General features: G+C 48.6%; 6 protein-coding genes across 6 annotated transcripts; 2 read left to right on the forward strand and 4 right to left on the reverse strand.

The window, feature by feature from the left end:
• Positions 1–278: 278 nt before the first annotated feature.
• MICPUCDRAFT_55378 (uncharacterized protein) lies at positions 279–2,303 on the forward strand (the record flags this gene model as incomplete). The annotated part of the gene is made up of 6 exons (XM_003055971.1): positions 279–461; positions 516–675; positions 825–904; positions 1,000–1,491; positions 1,608–1,784; positions 1,860–2,303. The coding sequence occupies 6 exons, from the start codon at positions 279–281 to the stop codon at positions 2,301–2,303; spliced, it is 1,536 nt and encodes a 511-aa protein (XP_003056017.1).
• Positions 2,304–2,775: 472 nt separating this feature from the next.
• MICPUCDRAFT_64484 (uncharacterized protein) lies at positions 2,776–5,693 on the reverse strand. The gene is made up of 20 exons (XM_003056359.1): positions 5,639–5,693; positions 5,460–5,578; positions 5,299–5,366; positions 5,223–5,239; positions 5,093–5,163; positions 4,912–5,028; positions 4,822–4,852; positions 4,717–4,760; positions 4,570–4,659; positions 4,495–4,513; positions 4,388–4,400; positions 4,303–4,331; positions 4,180–4,249; positions 4,093–4,122; positions 3,977–4,042; positions 3,742–3,921; positions 3,587–3,688; positions 3,369–3,525; positions 3,212–3,282; positions 2,776–3,155 (listed from the first exon to the last, which is right to left on the reverse strand). Exons 11-20 carry the CDS (start codon positions 4,388–4,390, stop codon positions 3,000–3,002), a joined length of 864 nt encoding a protein of 287 aa, XP_003056405.1. The 5' UTR covers positions 4,391–4,400; positions 4,495–4,513; positions 4,570–4,659; positions 4,717–4,760; positions 4,822–4,852; positions 4,912–5,028; positions 5,093–5,163; positions 5,223–5,239; positions 5,299–5,366; positions 5,460–5,578; positions 5,639–5,693; the 3' UTR covers positions 2,776–2,999.
• A 1,154-nt stretch (positions 5,694–6,847) lies between these two features.
• MICPUCDRAFT_55381 (uncharacterized protein) lies at positions 6,848–7,027 on the reverse strand (the record flags this gene model as incomplete). Its single annotated transcript, XM_003056360.1, has 1 exon — positions 6,848–7,027. The coding sequence occupies one exon, from the start codon at positions 7,025–7,027 to the stop codon at positions 6,848–6,850; it is 180 nt and encodes a 59-aa protein (XP_003056406.1).
• Positions 7,028–7,523: 496 nt separating this feature from the next.
• Positions 7,524–8,624, reverse strand: MICPUCDRAFT_64489 (uncharacterized protein; the record flags this gene model as incomplete). The annotated part of the gene is made up of 4 exons (XM_003056361.1): positions 8,235–8,624; positions 7,929–8,174; positions 7,758–7,871; positions 7,524–7,700 (listed from the first exon to the last, which is right to left on the reverse strand). Exons 1-4 carry the CDS (start codon positions 8,553–8,555, stop codon positions 7,524–7,526), a joined length of 858 nt encoding a protein of 285 aa, XP_003056407.1. The 5' UTR covers positions 8,556–8,624.
• A 2,857-nt stretch (positions 8,625–11,481) lies between these two features.
• MICPUCDRAFT_46533 (uncharacterized protein) lies at positions 11,482–13,069 on the forward strand. Its single transcript, XM_003055972.1, has 2 exons — positions 11,482–12,583; positions 12,676–13,069. Exons 1-2 carry the CDS (start codon positions 11,552–11,554, stop codon positions 13,000–13,002), a joined length of 1,359 nt encoding a protein of 452 aa, XP_003056018.1. The 5' UTR covers positions 11,482–11,551; the 3' UTR covers positions 13,003–13,069.
• Positions 13,070–13,173: 104 nt separating this feature from the next.
• Positions 13,174–14,507, reverse strand: MICPUCDRAFT_38455 (uncharacterized protein; the record flags this gene model as incomplete). The annotated part of the gene is made up of 2 exons (XM_003056362.1): positions 13,174–13,222; positions 13,255–14,507. 2 exons carry the CDS (start codon positions 14,505–14,507, stop codon positions 13,174–13,176), a joined length of 1,302 nt encoding a protein of 433 aa, XP_003056408.1.
• Positions 14,508–18,315: the final 3,808 nt, after the last annotated feature.

The following is an 18,315-nucleotide window of genomic DNA, read 5'->3' on the forward strand; positions in this document are numbered from 1 at the left end:
TTGCATCTGTTGGCGTTTGCCCACGTGTCCTTTCTCTAATAGGTCATCCTTGTTGGTTGCGAGTCCGGCTCCGTATACTGGTATCAACTACCATCCCTTATTTTCGAAGGGAAGCACATGCTTAGCAGTCGGCCACAGGTGATCAATCGGTTTTGCATGATCGGCATGCGTTCAATTGAAATGCTTTCTTCTGTTTTGGTTGAAACTACTCTCTGGCTTTGGCTTTAAATTGTGACGGGACAAAGTTCAGTGCAATAGACAAGAAAGCAGTTTTGACAATGCATGACATTTTTTTGCCTACTGGTGCCTCTCCCGACATTTCGTCTGCATCTTCCTCGAGAGAATATCTTAAGCGCCAAGGTGTACTAGAAATGTTTTGGAGTAAGGACGATCCTGCACTTTTAGCTTTCGTTGAAAGATCACGTTTGTACATTTTTCGTGGAAGTGAGCCCGAGGAACCTGTAAGTTACTTTTTTTCCAGTGAAATCTTACATTGACTTGCGCTTATTTTTTAGGTAACTTTCTCGGGCTGCATATGTAGTTTCACCGACCTCGAGATAAAAGCTGTTATCATGGAGGATATTATGAGAAGTCCTTACGACCCTTGCCGAGAGAGCATTGTCAAGTATGAGACTAAGTCTCTCCGCGACACAAGACAACTCCTAAAGTCTGCAAGTCTTCAGGAAAGATTTTAGTGAGCCAAATGAGCCTTTATCGCGGTATTATTGCGCATCGCCTCAAGTAATTCACTATATTTACTTAACAGGATGTCTTCCAGTTTATCGATGATAACACGCATCCGCGCTTGTGGCGTTTATTAGCAGAGCAGTCCTTACTGCAAGGCAATATGTTTATTGCCAATAAAGCGTTCACACGGTGCTCGGATTTTTACGGCATTCAGCTCGTAAAACAGTTGCAGGCGTGACGCCGTGTAGTTCTGCTCATTTTTCTCATGAATTTACATTTTAACGAGCATCCGCGGGCGGTCCCTACTTCCAGTTGTTGGGTGCCGGAATCAAGGAGGCAAGAACAGCAGCATACTTAAGAAAATTTGACGAAGCTGAGAAGCTCTACCTGGTTGCCAACCGCCGTGACCTTGCTGTGGGATTACGCGCACAGTTGGGGGATTGGTTTAAAGTAGAGAGGTATATACCCGATTCTACCAGTTGTACTATTACCTCGAAAGAAGCTCTTCATAATATCGGAAATTACTATTTTGAGCGCCGAAGATGGATTAAAGCAACAGGGTACTACTTACGTGCTGGCAATCTCGAAAAGCTACTTAAGTGTTTTTATGCTGTCGAAGATTTTGTCGAATTTGTGCGACTTCTGCCTAATTTTCATGAAGGCTGCAGAGAACTTAGCGACATTGGAGTTCTGCTGGGCTCCGTAGGTCTATGCAAAGATGCTGTCTTCGCTTTTTCAAGGGGTAAAAACATTAAGAAAGCTAATAATGTTTGCTCATTACTTGGTGATTGGGGTCAAGCAGCAGTATTGGCAAAGCATCATGACTTTATAAAGATTGATGCAAGTGCTCTCCCTTTTTTTAAATTTCCTTTAGCAACTCTTTTAAGCCGATGTGCACCGTTTAATATTTTCTGTTTCAGGTTTATGCTCAACATCTTCTTCAAAACGAAATGGTTGTTGATACAATGCAATTCTATCGCAGAGCAAATAAACACAAAGAGTTTTTCTTGTTGACGAGGCAGCTAGCGAGATCGAGACGCTCTAGAAGATTAAATCCACTTTTCGTCAAGAAACTTTACGTATTTATTGCTCATGAGGTATTATTTCTTTTTACTACCATCCTTTCCTCTTCGATCTTAGTGCCTGCTCTCACAAAATGTAATATGAAATAGGCTGCACAAAATCAATCCCAAACAATCGATTATGAAGATACGCTGATGCAAACCAGCCCTTTTGATGACATCTGGCAATGTGCTGAAGCACAACACTTTTGGCTGCTAGCACATCGACAGCTTCACTCTGGACAATATGAATATGCAACGCGGACATCGCTTGCACTTCAGGGCTCTAAAGAACAACTAGATTCAGCAGACCTGTACTCTTTTATAGCATTGTCTTCGTATTTTACAAGACATTATGGAAATTGTAGCAAAGCAATGACTAAGCTTGGTCCGATAATTAAAGTCTCTCGGCAGAAATTTAACTCTTTTGTGGACATCACTACCACCGTCTTTCTTCGGGTATCTATTCGTCATGTTTTTCTCTGTCTTGCGAATTTATACCTCTCTTTTACTGACGTTTTCTTCAAACGTTTTATGCTGCAACCCTGTAATTAGCACCCTCCAATAGATTTCTCCACGTATCGTGGGTTGAGGAATAGGGTCTCAAGTATCTGTGTGGCTAGTGGCAGGCAGGCAGAAACTTTTTGTGTGCTTTATGAGTTCTGACTGCCGGAATTTCATTACATTTTTTTTTGGGTACTTTTTCGAAAGGGAAATTGAAGTTACAGATAGCGTGACATTCTGCACACACTGCGGTCGTCAAGGCATAGCTGGAGAGTTACAGAACTGTCTAGCGTGCCCTCTTTGCCACTCTAGGTACTAGGACATGTAACTGTGCTAGCACTAACGCAACATCCATGAGGGGGCAGATGAGCTTATTTCAGGGGAGTTGAACGAACGGGCTTGGTGCATTTTAGAGTGTTTCAAAACCTGGAAACTGTCACGCTCTCCACCTATGAACCCTCTCGTCATAGACCGTATTTTACGGCCAGCCGATCCTAGGACAAAGCGGTTGCGAACGTAGCATTGATCGTAGACTGGTATATTTAAGAATAGAATACATGACCATGACGCTGTGGAGTAACACCCAGGCTACTCGCTCACCGGCTCGACACATGTTGTGGAAATATGTGGGAATATTTTGCCTCCATTTACCCTTGAGTATCCGGGATAAGTCCTCGTGAAGAGTGAAACAAAAACGCAAATGCATTTGTGAGGATCATAAGAAGCCAACCTAAACGCCGCCCATCCTCAGATAACATCGAAGAGCGGAAGAAGCTCGTCAAGTCGCTGTAATGAACTTTCAAGTCTGGTACCTATTGTTCTCATCCGCGCAAGATTACACCTTTGACCTGGAGTCAAGGCAACAGTCACTTTGTCTGCGGCACACTCAAGAAGTGAAAGAGTCTGCAACAATGAAAGACATAAATAGATGGACAGACTCAGAGGCAAACAAAAAGCACCTCCCGCTCTCGAGCTAATTCGTGTAGCAACCTTGACCGCAAATTGGAAGTTGTGCGAAAGAGCTCACGCTCTAGAAATCGTGCCAAAACTAGTTAGTCTGGGCAAAGCACTTGGGAGAAGCTTGGCAAAGTTCAGAGGCGAACTGATATATCTCACCAACATTTTCAATAGCACGAGCCAAATCAACACGCCACAAAAAGAATGTCCTGGACGGTGCGTGATCAGAAGTTCTGGAAACTTCTTGAATCTGCACATATTCAGCTTTCAGGAGCTTATACAACAGCTCTCTTGTATCCTTGACGGGAATCATGGCCTGTCATGTCGGAAAATATTTCGCTGAATATTCTGAGATTCGGAATATATTGACTGATTACCAACTCAGCAACTTGTTTCTGTTCTAAATTGGATTTCAGAAGCAAAAGTCTAAATATCCGGCACGCAGGAACTCCAAACCGTTCTCTAATGATCGCCTCAATCTGTCCACAAAACAACTTAGCATAGGACAAAAGTAAAGCTCTGCACACTTTGCCTCTTTGGTTCGGATCAGCTGCATGGTCCGATTCACGTCAACACTATAGTTGTTGCCTCCTTGAACGTCACGAAAACACGAAACTAAGTCACCTGTGCTATCACAGAGCTGTTTCAGCCTTTCTTTGGCAACTATACTGCTACACTTTCTAGACTTGCAGATCATCGGTAAGATATCAGCCTTTTTCAAAGAGAATCAGAAAAGGGACGCCATCACCCTGAGCAAGAAAAAAAACCTGGTGAATACTTGCAGCCTGGCCACGATCTTTTACTTCACGCGGACTGAGGATGTCCAAGAGGAGCTGCAGGAACAAAATCATAAACGGAGGAGCTTTTGAAGCTGCGAGAATACCAGTAGAAGATGATTGGTTTCATCGTCAACCTGGGTGTACATAATATGAGAGTTGAATGTTTTAACATGTTCATAAAGTTTCCCTGCCTTTGTGCGCACAGTTGCTGAGCAAGCTTTGTGCTGAAAGCGACGATTGAACTCCACAAAATTTATACGCCTGGACAAAGAAGCAATGCTAAACCAACGATACGTGCATCATTACTATCATACCATAGGGAATGACATCTAGTACGCGTGGCCTAAAAAGAAAGCATGGAAGTGTGAAGGGGGAACATTGGTGTTCAATAAAAAATACCATGTCTTCAAATCTGATCAAGTTTGCAGGTGTTTGGGCTACTGAATAATCATAGGCAACAAGATGGGGTGATTCACGCTAGAGAGAATACTGAAAAAAGAGTTTACCTATATTGCCACAGTGACTCTATGAATACATGTGCATTTAGCTCGTAGAAAGAAGCAGAAAAATACATGAAGTACCCCGGATTGTGTCTTGCGTGACTCTGGAGAGCTATAACTTGGAGAGAAATAATCATCGTCTTCCTTACATTTTTTTGCGAAGCGGTGTTCCTATGGGTTGAGAATGCACGTGAATCATTGCCGTAGAACAGTTGATTTGGGAATTACCGGAACAATTTCGATGCAGCGTTCGTCTAAAAGCTGGCTTAAAACTGTAGAGAAAAAAGGCGTGTTTGTGTGCAACAACAACGTAGAGTAGGAGTGTCAAAACACCTTTCTCTACATCTGGAAGAGATCTGAAGTCCTGCAATTAGAAACTATAAGTAATCGATACAGCACCACGGAAACGAATAGAAAGAGTTCCTTCATCTCGCGCTGTCTGAGATTGAAACTCACGAGCTCTACAAGCTGGCGTAGTGACAGTCTGCCATGCTCCAACAATACTTTTGAGAGGAGCTCGTGAGTTTTGCCCATGAAATCCTGAAGTACATTGATTTCCTTATTTTGTGCTGAGATGAAAATGAACATTAAAGTTATTACATACCCTGATATGCAGGAGCAAGCGAGGATACCGAAGCCGGTGCAAAATGCTGTGTAGCCTTATGTGATAAAAAACTGGCCACAAAAACTCAGTTGTTTTGAAGCTTTTGGCTCTTCGATCATACTGTACTAACCCGAAGAATCTGAATGCCTATAAAACTTGTATGTTAAACGCGTGGAGGGGATAAAAACCAAAAGGCAAAGATTTACCAAGGCTGTATACAGTTGTGTTGGATAAGAACTAGCAGTGCATGTTCACAACGTCTAGGCCGTAACCCCTGGAAAGTCAATAAATTAGATTTCTGGACTCCCGTGGTTTGTTTCGAATTCTTGGTTAATATAAGCATATGCACTATCGAACAGAAACGTGCCGTGATTCGGACAAGTTCAAAAAAAGTGCGCTGCCCTTGCTGCAGCAGCGAGTCGCAAACACGTTCTGAATCGTCACCAAAGCAGTCGTGAATTATATTGCACGAAAGCCTCGCGGCTTCTGGTAGATAAACAAGAGAGTCCGCCCTGGAATTCGTGAACTGCATGAAGTGCAAACTACCGTTGATGTTGTGCGATATGTTAAAGTACTTATGCTGTGGTAGGGAGTTATCTAGACAGTCTACCTCCGTGCGCACGAATACACGAGGACGCGAGCAAAGGATACGAGGAAGGTTGTAGAGCTACACTAGGGCTACGATATTTGTAGCCCTACTTCAGGAAGTGCCTTCGTATTTCCGTACTGTACGAAAGTATTCTATTTTCGTACTTTCGAAAGTATGGAATATTTTCGAAAGTTCTTTCGTACTACATACCGTAGGGCCCTACACGTGCATGTACGTGTACGTTGTACGAAGGTAGTAGATAGACCCATTACATTTTATTGTTGAATAGAACACGGAAGTATTCTATTTCCGTACCTTCGTACAAGCCGTGTCGTGTACAGTATGCGTACCTTCGAAGGTACGAAGGTACCTTCGTATTCTATTTTCGAATAAGTACTTTCGTACTTTCGTACGATTTGTACTTTCGTACGAAGGTACAACGTTAGTTGTATAGTACGATGATACTGTATGCTATTAATATTGCCCTACACAATATCTGAAGATACGAACTACGAAGTCTCAATACCTAGAAATATGGTGATCGTATAAACATGAAAGCCTGAATTTTGAACTCGCATATCAACACGAAGGTATACGTAGTCCAATAAAAAGATACGTACTGTACACGTACGTAGAGTTCGTGTACAATACATGAAGGTACGTGTACAGCCTTTTAAGCCCGCGAATTAGAGTGAATTGCCGGTACTTCAAGGGTGTAGTCCCCCTACACGCTGTCGCAATAACGCAAAAACTCGCGCTTAAAGAGGCCATCCTGCCTATCAAAACCTACTTTATTTGATACCTTCGCGTAGGTGATTTTGACTAATTAATTCAGGGTTTGAAAACCGTGAGGATTTTTTAAGACCTCCCAAAACCTCTACAGCCCCTTAAAGTATGCCTATTTATGATAAGTTAAATCAAGTCACCTTGCGAACACCAGCAACACCTTCCTGAATACACGTTGAGACCGCTGCACTGGTCTGCAGAACAAAATACATTAACGAAAACTAATAAACTGTAAGTTTCCATGTGAAATGATCGTGCCTTTTCATGAAATAGAGGTTCATCATATATATCATAAGTATCATCTCCCCGAAATTCACTGGCAACGCCGCGCTCCTGGAAAAGAAGCTCTAGGTTGGAAGAAAGACAGGATTACGAACAAATCAAGCGGAGTGAAGTACCTGGTCAAACAGGCGTTGATCAAATAATGCGATCCTTTCACCACTTGAAGGAACTTTTGACTGTCCGAGCGCGATTTGTTCACCAACATCTCGTTCTCTATCACGAGATATCTTGCTCTTCTTTTCACTATGATTCGTATTTGCCTGAACACTTGTCAGCATACATGACTACATAATAAAGAAAAAGAAACGCTGCGCGTTTTACCTCAATCCGTCTTTCACTTTCTCTTTCTCTCCGACGAGCGTCTCGGATTTCGTCACGGCGCCTTCTTTCCGTCTTTTTTTCGCAAAAACAAATTTTTAAATCTGAAGCATGAGTGAAAATCTATGACGGACCTCAGCTTCGCGACGCTTGTTTTCGATAGAATGGATATTCACAAGAGCATCCAGACCAACTGATACGCCTTCAAACAAAAAAAAAATCAGAAACAAATGAAAAAATGTGACAAGTTAAAAAAAAGAAATCCGGAAGTGGGATCACCTTTAGAAAGTGTTTCATCACCAGGTCGTTCGTCGCGAGCTTGCCGAGCTAAATATTTCAGATCTTCCTCCTTCAACTGCTTCTGCTTATTGAGGAGTTCATGCTGTAACCTTGCACGAGTTTCAACGGCTTCTCTTGCTTTCTCTTCGGCTAGATATAGTGCCTTTTGCAGGAAAATCAGTTTTTTCGTCGTTGAGAAAACAAATACAGATTGTGATTGTGAACTCTTCCACGACATCCAGGTATTAATACCTCAGAAAGTTTGGCAAAATTATCATTTATATGCACATCTTGTAAACCTCTGCCATCCGCTGCTAGACGTTTATCTAGTGGTATGGTGTAGCCTTTTGGGTTCTGTGAAATATGAATATAAATACCAACAATACAAATTCGCGTACAAAAGAAATTCACCTTCCAGTTTGAAATAGAAGGAGGGACCTTCCAATCAACTTGTTCTTTGGCGTTTGTCGAACGGGGAGGGCTATGCATGATAGGAGCTGGAGGTGAGCCAGGACCACGTGGAACCTTGTAATAAAATAAGGGTAAGACAAGTTCTTGTTCAAAGACAGTCTGTAATGTTACCTTTTTGTGTCGGAATTTTGGTGGATCGAGAGGATCGCTCTGGACTTCATGAAGTTTTATCACACGATGGGAGGCTTCAGAAGTGGTATCTCCTCTCCGCATTGAGGGAGTGTACTTTACAAACTCAGGCTGAGCCTTTGCATGGACCTTCAAGTGCATATCTTTCTTTGCAATCTTACCAAGGATTGAAGCTCTGGTCTTAATTAACGCGGCACTTGTATCATCGATCGTGGGACGCGCGCATACCTGCATACAAGAGTATCTAAGCATCTCAAACAGAAATGAACTAACCAAAGAAGAACTTACTGCATGTGGTGTAGGCAAGAAAGTCGTGTGCTTCGAATGCTTCGTTAAAGCCTGGGTATCATGCGATTCGGCAACGTTGTCGGGCGCACACTCCAATACTGCATCAGGCGCGTCCAACGCGTTCAAAAGCGCCAGATCCAGGCCAGGAGGAAACTGTGCTACGTGAACTTCGGGAAACGATCCACCACTCGAAAAATGGGCAGCGAGTCGAGGCACTGTTCCGTTTCTTGCGCCGTAAGAGGGTATGCATTGAGGTTGATATTGGGCACTGGGTTCGCGTAATGCATGTTCAGCATTTAGAGAGGATGTGGCCGGCGACATCAGATTTGGTTACCGCCTTGGTCCAGGTCAGTGGGTGACGTGTACCTGAGGCCGAAGACAGCACTACTATGCAAGACCTTGTTCTCGCGTCACGCCAAGTCTATTTGTTTGTATGGAAGATTCAAGTAGGCCTGCAGTACACGTGCGTGTACACGAGTTGTACACGTGTACACGTTCTGTACGTGTAGCCCTATTACGGATATTGCGCCGATAGCATAGCGCTACGTAGCGATAGCAGGCACTACAGTGGCGATAGCGCTATTGGCACTATAGTGGCGCTATCGGCCTGTTGGGCGTCTACAGGCGTGCTGGCCGGGCTGCGTCAGGGCGCTAGTAGGGCGCAGCCTCGAGGCTCCTACTCAATCGCTAGTGCGCTAGTGCGCTACAGCGCTACAGCGCTACAGCGCTACAGCGCTACATGGCGCTAGAAGGCGCTAGAAGGCGCTAGTACGGCACTACAGTGCTCGCTGGGCGCAGCCTCCGGGCTCCTACTCAATCGCTAGTGCGCTAGTGCGCTACAGCGCTACAGCGCTACAGCGCTAGAAGGCGCTAGAAGGCGCTAGAAGGCGCTAGAAGGCGCTAGTACGGCACTACAGTGCTCGCTGGGGCAGCCTCCAGGCTCCTACCAATCGCTAGTGCGCTAGAGCGCTACAGTGCTAGAGCGCTACTGCGCTACATGGCGCTACATAGCGCTAGAAGGCGCTAGAAATCGCTTGAAGGCGCTAGTACAGCGCTACAGTGCTCGCTGTGCGCAGCCTCCGGGCTCCTACCAATCGCTAGTGCGCTAGTGCGCTAGAGCGCTAGAGCGCTAGAGCGCTACATGGCGCTAGAAGGCGCTACATGGCGCTAGAAGGCGCTAAAAGGCGCTAGTACGGCGCTACAGTGCTAGCTGGGCGTAGTCCCAGGCTCCTACTCAAGCGCTAGTGCGCTACAGCGCTACAGCGCTACAGCGCTAGAAGGCGCTAGAAGGCGCTAGAAATCGCTAAAAGGCGCTAGAAGGCGCTAGAAAGCGCTAGTATGTAAGCATTTTAAAGTTTGTTTACGCGGCGCTTCCCTATCAAATCCGCGTTTCATCGGAGTCAGATCTCAGTTTCTGTTTCAAATCGCGTTGTGGTTGACCCATAAGTCGAAAGATCGACCCGCCGATGAGGTATTTATCAACCTGAAGACGAGTGCGGATGAGATTGTGTGTTTAAAGGAGATTTAACTCGGATTTGCTTTCAAAATAGGTGCTCCCCTTTCAAGTGAATTTAAGAGAGTTTACCAGTATATCACGTACGAAAGTACTTTCGAAAGTACCTTCGAAGGTACGGCACTACAGTAGTGTAGTGCTAGCTTCTTCGCCCACTACCCCACATTGTTACTATGTCACTATTTCTGACCAGGTTTCAAAAGTTCTATCTTTGAAAGTACATTTAGCCTCTGAGGTTCGAATATTCATCGTATAAACAAGTGATTTGATAGCAATATTGAACTCACGCACGCCTTCGGCGGCTCTTCGCCCCACGAGCTCAAGTTTTGCATCATCACATCTGACCGAAAGCCACGCGGGCTTCGCCCGCGTGATATTCGCGCGGTCGCCGTGCCCTTAAACCCTAAACGTTAAAACCAACCCTACTACTACTACCTCGGGTGGAACTACGTTTTTCAATATCCTAAAACTCGCGGCCACCGTTTCGCCACCCTCGCGACTAGGGTGCTCGGGGGGTGGGGCGTCTTGTCCGAGCTCTCGGCGCGTACGTAATGGCGGCGACTAGCGACAGTGTGCTAGCTAGCAGTTTCTAGCGCTAGCTGGATGACAGCAGCAGCTGCCAGCTCAAGAGCTAGCATCAGATAGCAGCGGTTAGCAGAAAATAGCGGCTAGCAGCAGTTAATAGCGGCGACTCGCGCGAGCACTAGCGCTAGTAGCACTCTAGCACTAGCGGCAGCCATCCATGACCGGGACAGCAGAACTTCCAGCCATCAGATAGCAGCGGTTAGCAGTGCTACGCGTCGCTGACTAGCGCTACGCGCTACGTCAGTACCTTATGCTATTACGAATATTCATTTTTTATGAAGATATCAGTAGTTCAGTACGTGTACTGTGCGCGTACACGTACACGTACACGTGTAGGGCTAACTATTAAAGTTCTTTGTATTTTATGATATTATGATAGTCTAGTTGTCATAATAGCCCTACATTACTATCCCTAAATAATATGATAATAAACAATTAGCCATAAAACAACTTTCATAGACTACAATAGCCATGCTGTATGCATGAATATTTTTATGTTCCGGAAGTACAGCACGGTACGTTGTACGTGTAGTCGTGTACGTTGTCCAATGTAGAACGTACACGGAAGAGGAAATAAGTATTTTTTATTTCCGGAAATAGCAATTTACGTGTACTGTACTGTATGTACAGCGTACACGTCCAACGTAGCCCTCTAGAAAGCTACCTTCGTACCTTCGAAGGTATCTAACAACATATCATACTTCCGGAAATAGATATTTATCTGTACACGTACACGTACGTGTACGCGTAGAGTAGGGCAACAAATAAACGTTGTACAGTACGTGTATGCGTACGTGTAATCATTGCCTAGACTAATTCCTTTTCTAAACGAGAGGAAGAAAAAAATGCAGAAAAAATGAAAGTTGAAAAAATGCGTCTCTCAGGGGGCACCCTAGCTAGCTAGATAGATACCTAAATATCCCATATTAGAATTTGGGCCCCTCTCCAGGTTACGTATGGGCAATCTGTCAGAGAGAAACCGCGAGTTACTTTCGTATTACAGAAATACCCGCGTGTGTGCAAGTCGGATAGAATTTTTTCAGACTAAATACTCACATACTGTACAGTACGTGTACCGAGACGAAGTCTCGACGGGCACTTCATGTAACAACTTACTGTATTGTTGAAATGGCCATAAAAAAATAACCACCACAGCAGCATGACGTGAGGCCGCAGCGCACGAGCGTCGACAGCCGACGCGTCAGATCAAAGCCGCGCGATGCCGGTCATAAAGCGTCACCGAAACCGAACGGACGCCGACGGCGACTCTGAGAGTGAGTACGCGCCATCCCGCTCCGCCTCCAAGAGCGAGCCTGAGGACGTCGCGACGTCCGACGTCGGTGAGATCTCCGCGCGTTCTCCGCCCGCCGCGGCGTCCGTCCGGGAGAAGAAGAACGCGCTCGAGGACGCGGGCGTCGACCTCTTTGATGTCATCGAACGGAGTGACCTCGAGGCGACGTACACGGCGCTGATGGTCGAGCGCGCGAAGAAGCCTAGCGCGAACGCGAACGCGAAGCGAGCGAAGAAAAACGACGCGTTCGTCACGGAAGCAGCCCCCGCGCTCGCGTCCCCGACCGCGAAGAAGAAGAGAGCAGCGAAGGTGCTGGAGTACGGTGTCGACATCGTGGATGCGTATAGAACCTTGGGAAACTCGAGTACGTGGGATAAATACGCGTCCATGAAAGCGGACGAGGTCAAGTCGTGGCTCAAGGCAAACAACATGCGACACTCCGGGACTAAGGAGCTTAATGTCGCGCGCTGCGTGGACGGGGAAACCTGGGGAGCCCTCCCGGGGTGCCCACGCTGTCGCGCCGGAAAGCTCCGAGTGCACTACCCATCCGCAGACGCCGCGGTGCACGACGGGAAAGGCACGTGGACCTGCGGTGGGTTCTTCGACGACGCCCTCGGGCTTCATCAAAACTGCTACTTCTCTGCCGACGACTCGGACGAGGTCGTCCGCGAGCGATGGCGAACCAAGGACGACCCCGCGCCAAAATTCGGCTCCTCGGCGGCGGCGGGCTCGAACGCGAATGCGAACGTGGATTCGCGCGCGGACTTTGTCTCCGGTTTCGCCTTGTTCGACCGCTCCGACGCTGCCGTCGAGCTCCTCCGCGTCGCCCGTCGGTTAAAGTTTCAGCTCCCGGTCGACGACCAGCAGGCGAAAGTGCTTTGCCTCACGATACTCATGGCGACGAAAGACTTCGAAGCAGGCGCTTGGAACGGTGATGCCGCGCTCTCGGCGTTGCGCGAGGTGGGTCGCTTGCTCGTTTCTTTTCATTATCATTTCCTTTCAAACTCGACCGCGACTCCATTCAATCGACTGCTGCATACCTACCACCCCAGGAGCACGCGCCGCTGACGAAAACCGAGCTCTCGGGAGGCCCGCCGGCGAGGTGCGAGAAAAATTCCGCTCTCGCGTCGGCACTCGACAGGCTCGCTCGTCTCGAGAAGAACGCAGGCGGGGACGCGTTCAAGATTCGTTCGTACGTCGCCGCTGCAAGCGAGATTCGGGCGTTGGATCGCGTCGTGGACTCCGGAAAGGCGTGCGCGAAGAGCGGACCGACGAAAGTAAAAGGGATCGGAAAAGGCATCGCGGAGAAGATCGACGAGTTTCTCGTGTCCGGGACGATGCAGAGGATTCTCGAGCTCGAGTCCGGGGCGGTAGCGTGAGCGCGACACCCTCACTCGGAGAGTGCTCTGCGTGCATTGAAGGAGCCGAACGAGAATGAAATGCGCGACCATGCACGAAGAGTGCCCCGCCGCCCCCTCCTCTCTCTTATTCAGCCCCTCATCGCAGGTCCGACGTTTTTCATCGCGCGCGGCTTGAATGGTACCCTGCCGTCACTTGTGCGCGCACTCGCGCCCTCCCCCAAACCCGCGACCCCGACGACTGCGATGACCGCCGCAGCGACGATTAAGGACGCGAGCGCGCGTCTCTCCACCGCGCGTGCCCTCCACACTCCCGCGCTGCCGCTCGCGACGACGTCCGCGTCGCACAGCGCAGTTGCCCCAGCGGAAGTTTTCAGTGCCAGAATTGCGCTCCCCGTCGCGTTCACCTCGGTCTCCGTCGGCCAAGCCTTCCACGGCAAGACTACACCGTCGCCCTCGCCCGGCGGTGCGGACTGCCCGTGAGAATCGTCACCCCAGCACATTGCACTTCCCGCGGGACCAGCGTCGCTGGACGACGCGGTGATCCCGCACGCGTGGCGCTTTCCAACGGCTACGACGTCCCACGCACATGCACCATTTTTGGACACCACCGCACCGGAGCTGTGGACCTGGCCGTACTCTTCAAAGTGTGCCGCCGCTGCTGGCGGATAATCGCGCCGCAAACCCCAGCACGTGAGCTCCCGCGCGCTGCCGACAACGCCGCATGTCCATCGCGCGCCGACGCCGATGGCTCCCCAGGCGGCGGCGACGACGGTCGCTCCGGTCGCGTACCCGCCGCCATCGCCGCCGGCCGACGTCGCATTCGGGAGCGCGCTCTCGCCCGCGACGTTCCCGCCCCAGCATCGCAGCGACTTTTCCGTGCGCGTCACTCCGCAAGTGTGCGCGAACCCAGCGGCGATCGCAACGAACGCGACGTTCGCGAGCGTCGCGGGGATGCTCGCCTGCGCGCTCGAATCCCACCCGCGGCATCGCGCGAGCCCGTCGTCCTTGCCCAGCGCGCAGACGTAATCCTCTCCTGCAACGACAGTCGCGAACGGCCCTACCCAAGCATCGCGCGTCCCTATCGCGGGCAGCGGCTCGCCCCAGCACCGGACGTTCCCCGAGCCGTCGTTGACGATGCCGCAAGAGAACGTCTTTCCGCACGCGACGGCGACCCAGCCGCGGAGCGTGTCCGAGGACGTCGGGATCCCGCTCGCTTGTAAGCGCTCGTCGCATCCCCAGCAGCTCATCGACGCGTCGGAAGCGATCGCACACGCGTGGCAGCCGCCCTTCGCGACGGCGACGGCGACGTGTGGCCCGCGCGGGGCGTCGCACCGGTCGTCATCCTTCGCGCCCCAGCACCACAGTGCGTTCGCACCGTCGATGGCGCACGTGTGCGCGTCGCCCGCGCCGATGGTGGGAGACTCCGCGCGCGCGCGCGTCGCGCAATGAATCGACGCCAATAGTGCGAGGAGCGCGATGCGCGCGGGGAACGCGCGCACGAATTCGGTGCGGTGTCGCCGCATCGCGCGTGGACGCGTCGTTACACGGTTGTGTAAATATATATTTTTTGGTATGTCCGGGGTCAGGGACGGAACACGGGCGCACGCAGCCGCGCGCGTGATGGCGCTCGCGCGCGCGCGCACGCCGTTGTTATGCCGTGTTATTGCCCAAATTGTTAGAATGTGTACGAAGTCCACAGTCTGAGCAAGTTGGTAACCCTTCGGGTGAAATAATTTTCAGATACAGTAATTTTAGTACTGTACCCGAGCATTCACGACATGCTGTACACGTACGTGTACAGTATGTAGGCCCTATGTACGTGTATACTAACTGGCTTTTCTTCGGTTTGTTTTGGTATACAGTACTGTATAATGAATCTAATTGAGTCCAGATAGCTGCCAGCATCTTTTTTACCTTCGAAGGTACACGTACGTGTACACGTACTGTAGTTGTACGTGTACAGTACCAAGGTAGATAAGTTGTTACTGTATTTTTTTTTACTTTTTCAAAACGCATTTACAGACTTAGGCTTTTTGCATGCATTTCAATCATTATCAACTGTTTCTTTAAAACTTTCCCCCCCTGAAGTCGATCCCCGGGAGCGCCAATCTCTACGCCACAAACAACTCCACTTGGACCGAACGTACAACTATAAAGTTGTTACAAAAGAACGTACTTTCGTACGTACGTGTACGTGTACACGTACACGTACAGTCGTACACGTACGTGTAGTGCTGTTTTGTTTTAGTGCTGTTTTGTTTTTAGTTCTGATCAAAATTAGGGCAGTGCTTTGGCCACACCGCCGAAACGCACGTGATTGGTCGAAATTTCACCTCCGGAAGCGAGAGCCCAGATGGTGCTCAGTATTTATTTATTACGGAAGTACACGTACCTTCCAAGGTAGTAGGGCCACTTCCGTAAAAGGTAACCCCTGGTACGTAGACTACAGCGTTGTGCTTCCGGAAGTACGTGTAGCCTTATGAAGGTAGTAGTACGTGGAAGGTACTTTTACGTACACGTGTACATACAGCTGTACACGGTAGACTACGAGAGCCCATAATATTCTACGAAAGTACACGTACTGTACACGTACACGTGTACACGTACACGTACGTGTAGTCGTGTACAGTATTATTAAAGTTGTTTTTACAACTTATTTTCGTACGAAAGTACTTTCGTACGAAAGTACGAAAGTACTTTCGTACCTTCGAAGGTACACGTACAGTACACGTACACGTACACGTACACGTACAGTACAGTACGTGTACTTCGCCCTACTTCCGTATTTCCGGAAATATTGCCGCCATAATATTGTAGTACGGTGTCCGTGTACTGTACACGTACTGCACTTCCGGAAGTTCGTGTACTTCCGGAAGTACCTTCGTACGAAAGTACTTTCGTACGTTTTAGTTGTACACGTACTGTAGTGTACAGTAGCCAACTACCTTCGAAGGTACGAAAGTACTTTCGTACGAAGGTAATAGCTAGCCGTACGTGTACAACTACGTGTACAGCTGTACACGTACTGTAGCCCTATCTTATTTCTCGAGGGCAAAAATACACGTACGTGTACTTCCGGAAATGACATACTGTACGTGTAGCCCTACACAACTCCCTACACGTATGTACGTGTACACGTGTAGTTGTAGTGAACATAGCAACATAGTGTACTGTACACAATCATTAAAATAAAACAACAATGGCTACTGTACGTGTACAGTGTACGTGTACAACGAACGTACTTTATCACTACTTTAGCCCTACAACGTACAGTACTGTACGTGTGTACGAAGGTAGCTGTGTGTAGTCGTGAACGTTGTACTTCCGGAAGTGCTTCCGTATAAATACTAAAGTACTTCCATAAGTATCTACCTTCGTACTAGCTAGACTAAGTTGCTTATCTTCGAAGGTACTTCCGTACTTCCGTACCTTGCTACCTTCTACCGTAGCTACAACGTATTCTAGCTAGAATATTTCTAGACACAGCATGGCCTAGCATATCCTTTCTAAGCTCATATCCTTTCGCTGATAGCCACCTGGATATGTGTACGTGTACATGTACTTCCGTACGTGTACAGCTGTACCTTCGATTCTATTAGTTTCGTACTTTCGAAAGTACTAAACGTAATTCCGTACAAAAGTCGTACAAAGATAGTGTACAACGCGTTTATTGTACACGTACACGTACTCGTAGGGCCACGTAGGGGGGGGGGGGGGGGGCAATCCCGGGGTTCGGTACCCCGGGAAATTTCGGCCTACAGTACACGATTTATCGCAAAATACCTAGGGTTTTTTTATACAGTATCGTTTTTTTCGGTTTCCCAGGGTAGGTACCTCGGAGTTCGGGTCTTCACAGTAGTGTTTTTTTATCGTACCGCGAACAACTACCTTTTTTCCCCGCTTCGAAGTTAAAAAGCCACGACGCGACGCACTTCAACTTGTACGTCGCACGAAGATGCCCCCGGGGAAGACGAAGCGCAACGCATCCCGGATGCCCTCGTCGCGCAACTAGTGAACAAGGCGCTGAGTTACGTCTAACTTGACAGTCAGCATGGGAAGCATTTAGGCCCACTACCTCGGGTTCGGGTCAGTACAGTGAGGGATTTTTAGGAGGAACCCCGGGAAAAAATAAGTACTGGTCAGTACAGTGAGGGATTTTTAGGAGGAATCCCGGGAAAAAATAAGTACGAAAGTACCTTCGTACTGTACACCACATTCGGTCAGGACGACGTTCTTTTACCTAGGTAAATTCCACAGTGACTGAAAACCAGTACCGACCCCGGACTATTATCCAAAAAAGAACCCCGGGTTCCCACTGTATGAGTATTTTGTGACCGAGGTTATACCCCGGATTTAGGGTTCGTATTGCCCCCCCCTGGCCACGTGTACAACGCGGTACGAGTACTGTACGTGTACTGTGTCTATCTCATCACATTAAATACCGGTTACGACGGACCGGAAAGGAGTGACCGGAAAAGACCGGTTCTATGCGTTTTTCGTGTGAGTACGGAATTATCTGTGCGAGTAGGCTGGCGTCTCCCGGGACCCCGCACCCCCGCGCGTTTACGCGCTTCTGGCGTCGCCGAGAGAGCTCGGACGCCGTCGCCAGCGTGAGATGAATTGCGCTAAACACCGTACTGCGTCGATCAATGCGAAAATAATGGGCGGTAAGTGCAGTTATGCTGCGACGACGAGGTGCTGAACATGCGCGCGCGGAATGTCCCTCGCAACTTCGGTAGCCGGCCGGCCTTTTTTTCGCATATCGATGATTCCGCTGCGACGTCCTCTTCGCGGCGTCGTTTACTTCGTGTTGTTGACAGAAAATGGTATCATGTTTTTACACGAATCAACGAATCATGGTGTTCAGAGCATTTCATCCCACTGTGGCGACGGCGTTTACGGGCACTCAGCGACGGCAGAAGCGCAGAACTTGCGCGGGGGGGGGGTGGGTCCAGAGTCTCGAATTTTGGCGTACTCGTACTTCGTACTCTTACTAAAAACCCCTACCGGTCCCTACCGGTCTTTTCCGGTCACTGCTTTCCGGTGCATCATAAACGATTATACAGGTTTAACCCCCCTGCTAGCCTGCGAATATCTTACTGTACTGTATACCTGTAACTACGCAGGCCGGAGGTGTGACATTAGCGGCAAAAACCCTTTGATCGGCTCTTGCGATGAAAAATACCCTTTCAGCATTTTTGATCGGAAAACCATCCCGATTGGGGGGGGGCAAACGGGGGGGGGAAAACGGAAATTCCCGCTTTCTATTTGCCCCAAATGTCACACCTCCGGCCTGCGTAGAATAGGCGGATAAAGAGCCGCACGTACAAA

The sequence above is a fragment of the Micromonas pusilla genome, assembly GCF_000151265.4.
Source record: "Micromonas pusilla CCMP1545 genomic scaffold MICPUCscaffold_2, whole genome shotgun sequence".
NCBI classification, from domain to species: Eukaryota; Viridiplantae; Chlorophyta; class Mamiellophyceae; order Mamiellales; family Mamiellaceae; genus Micromonas; species Micromonas pusilla.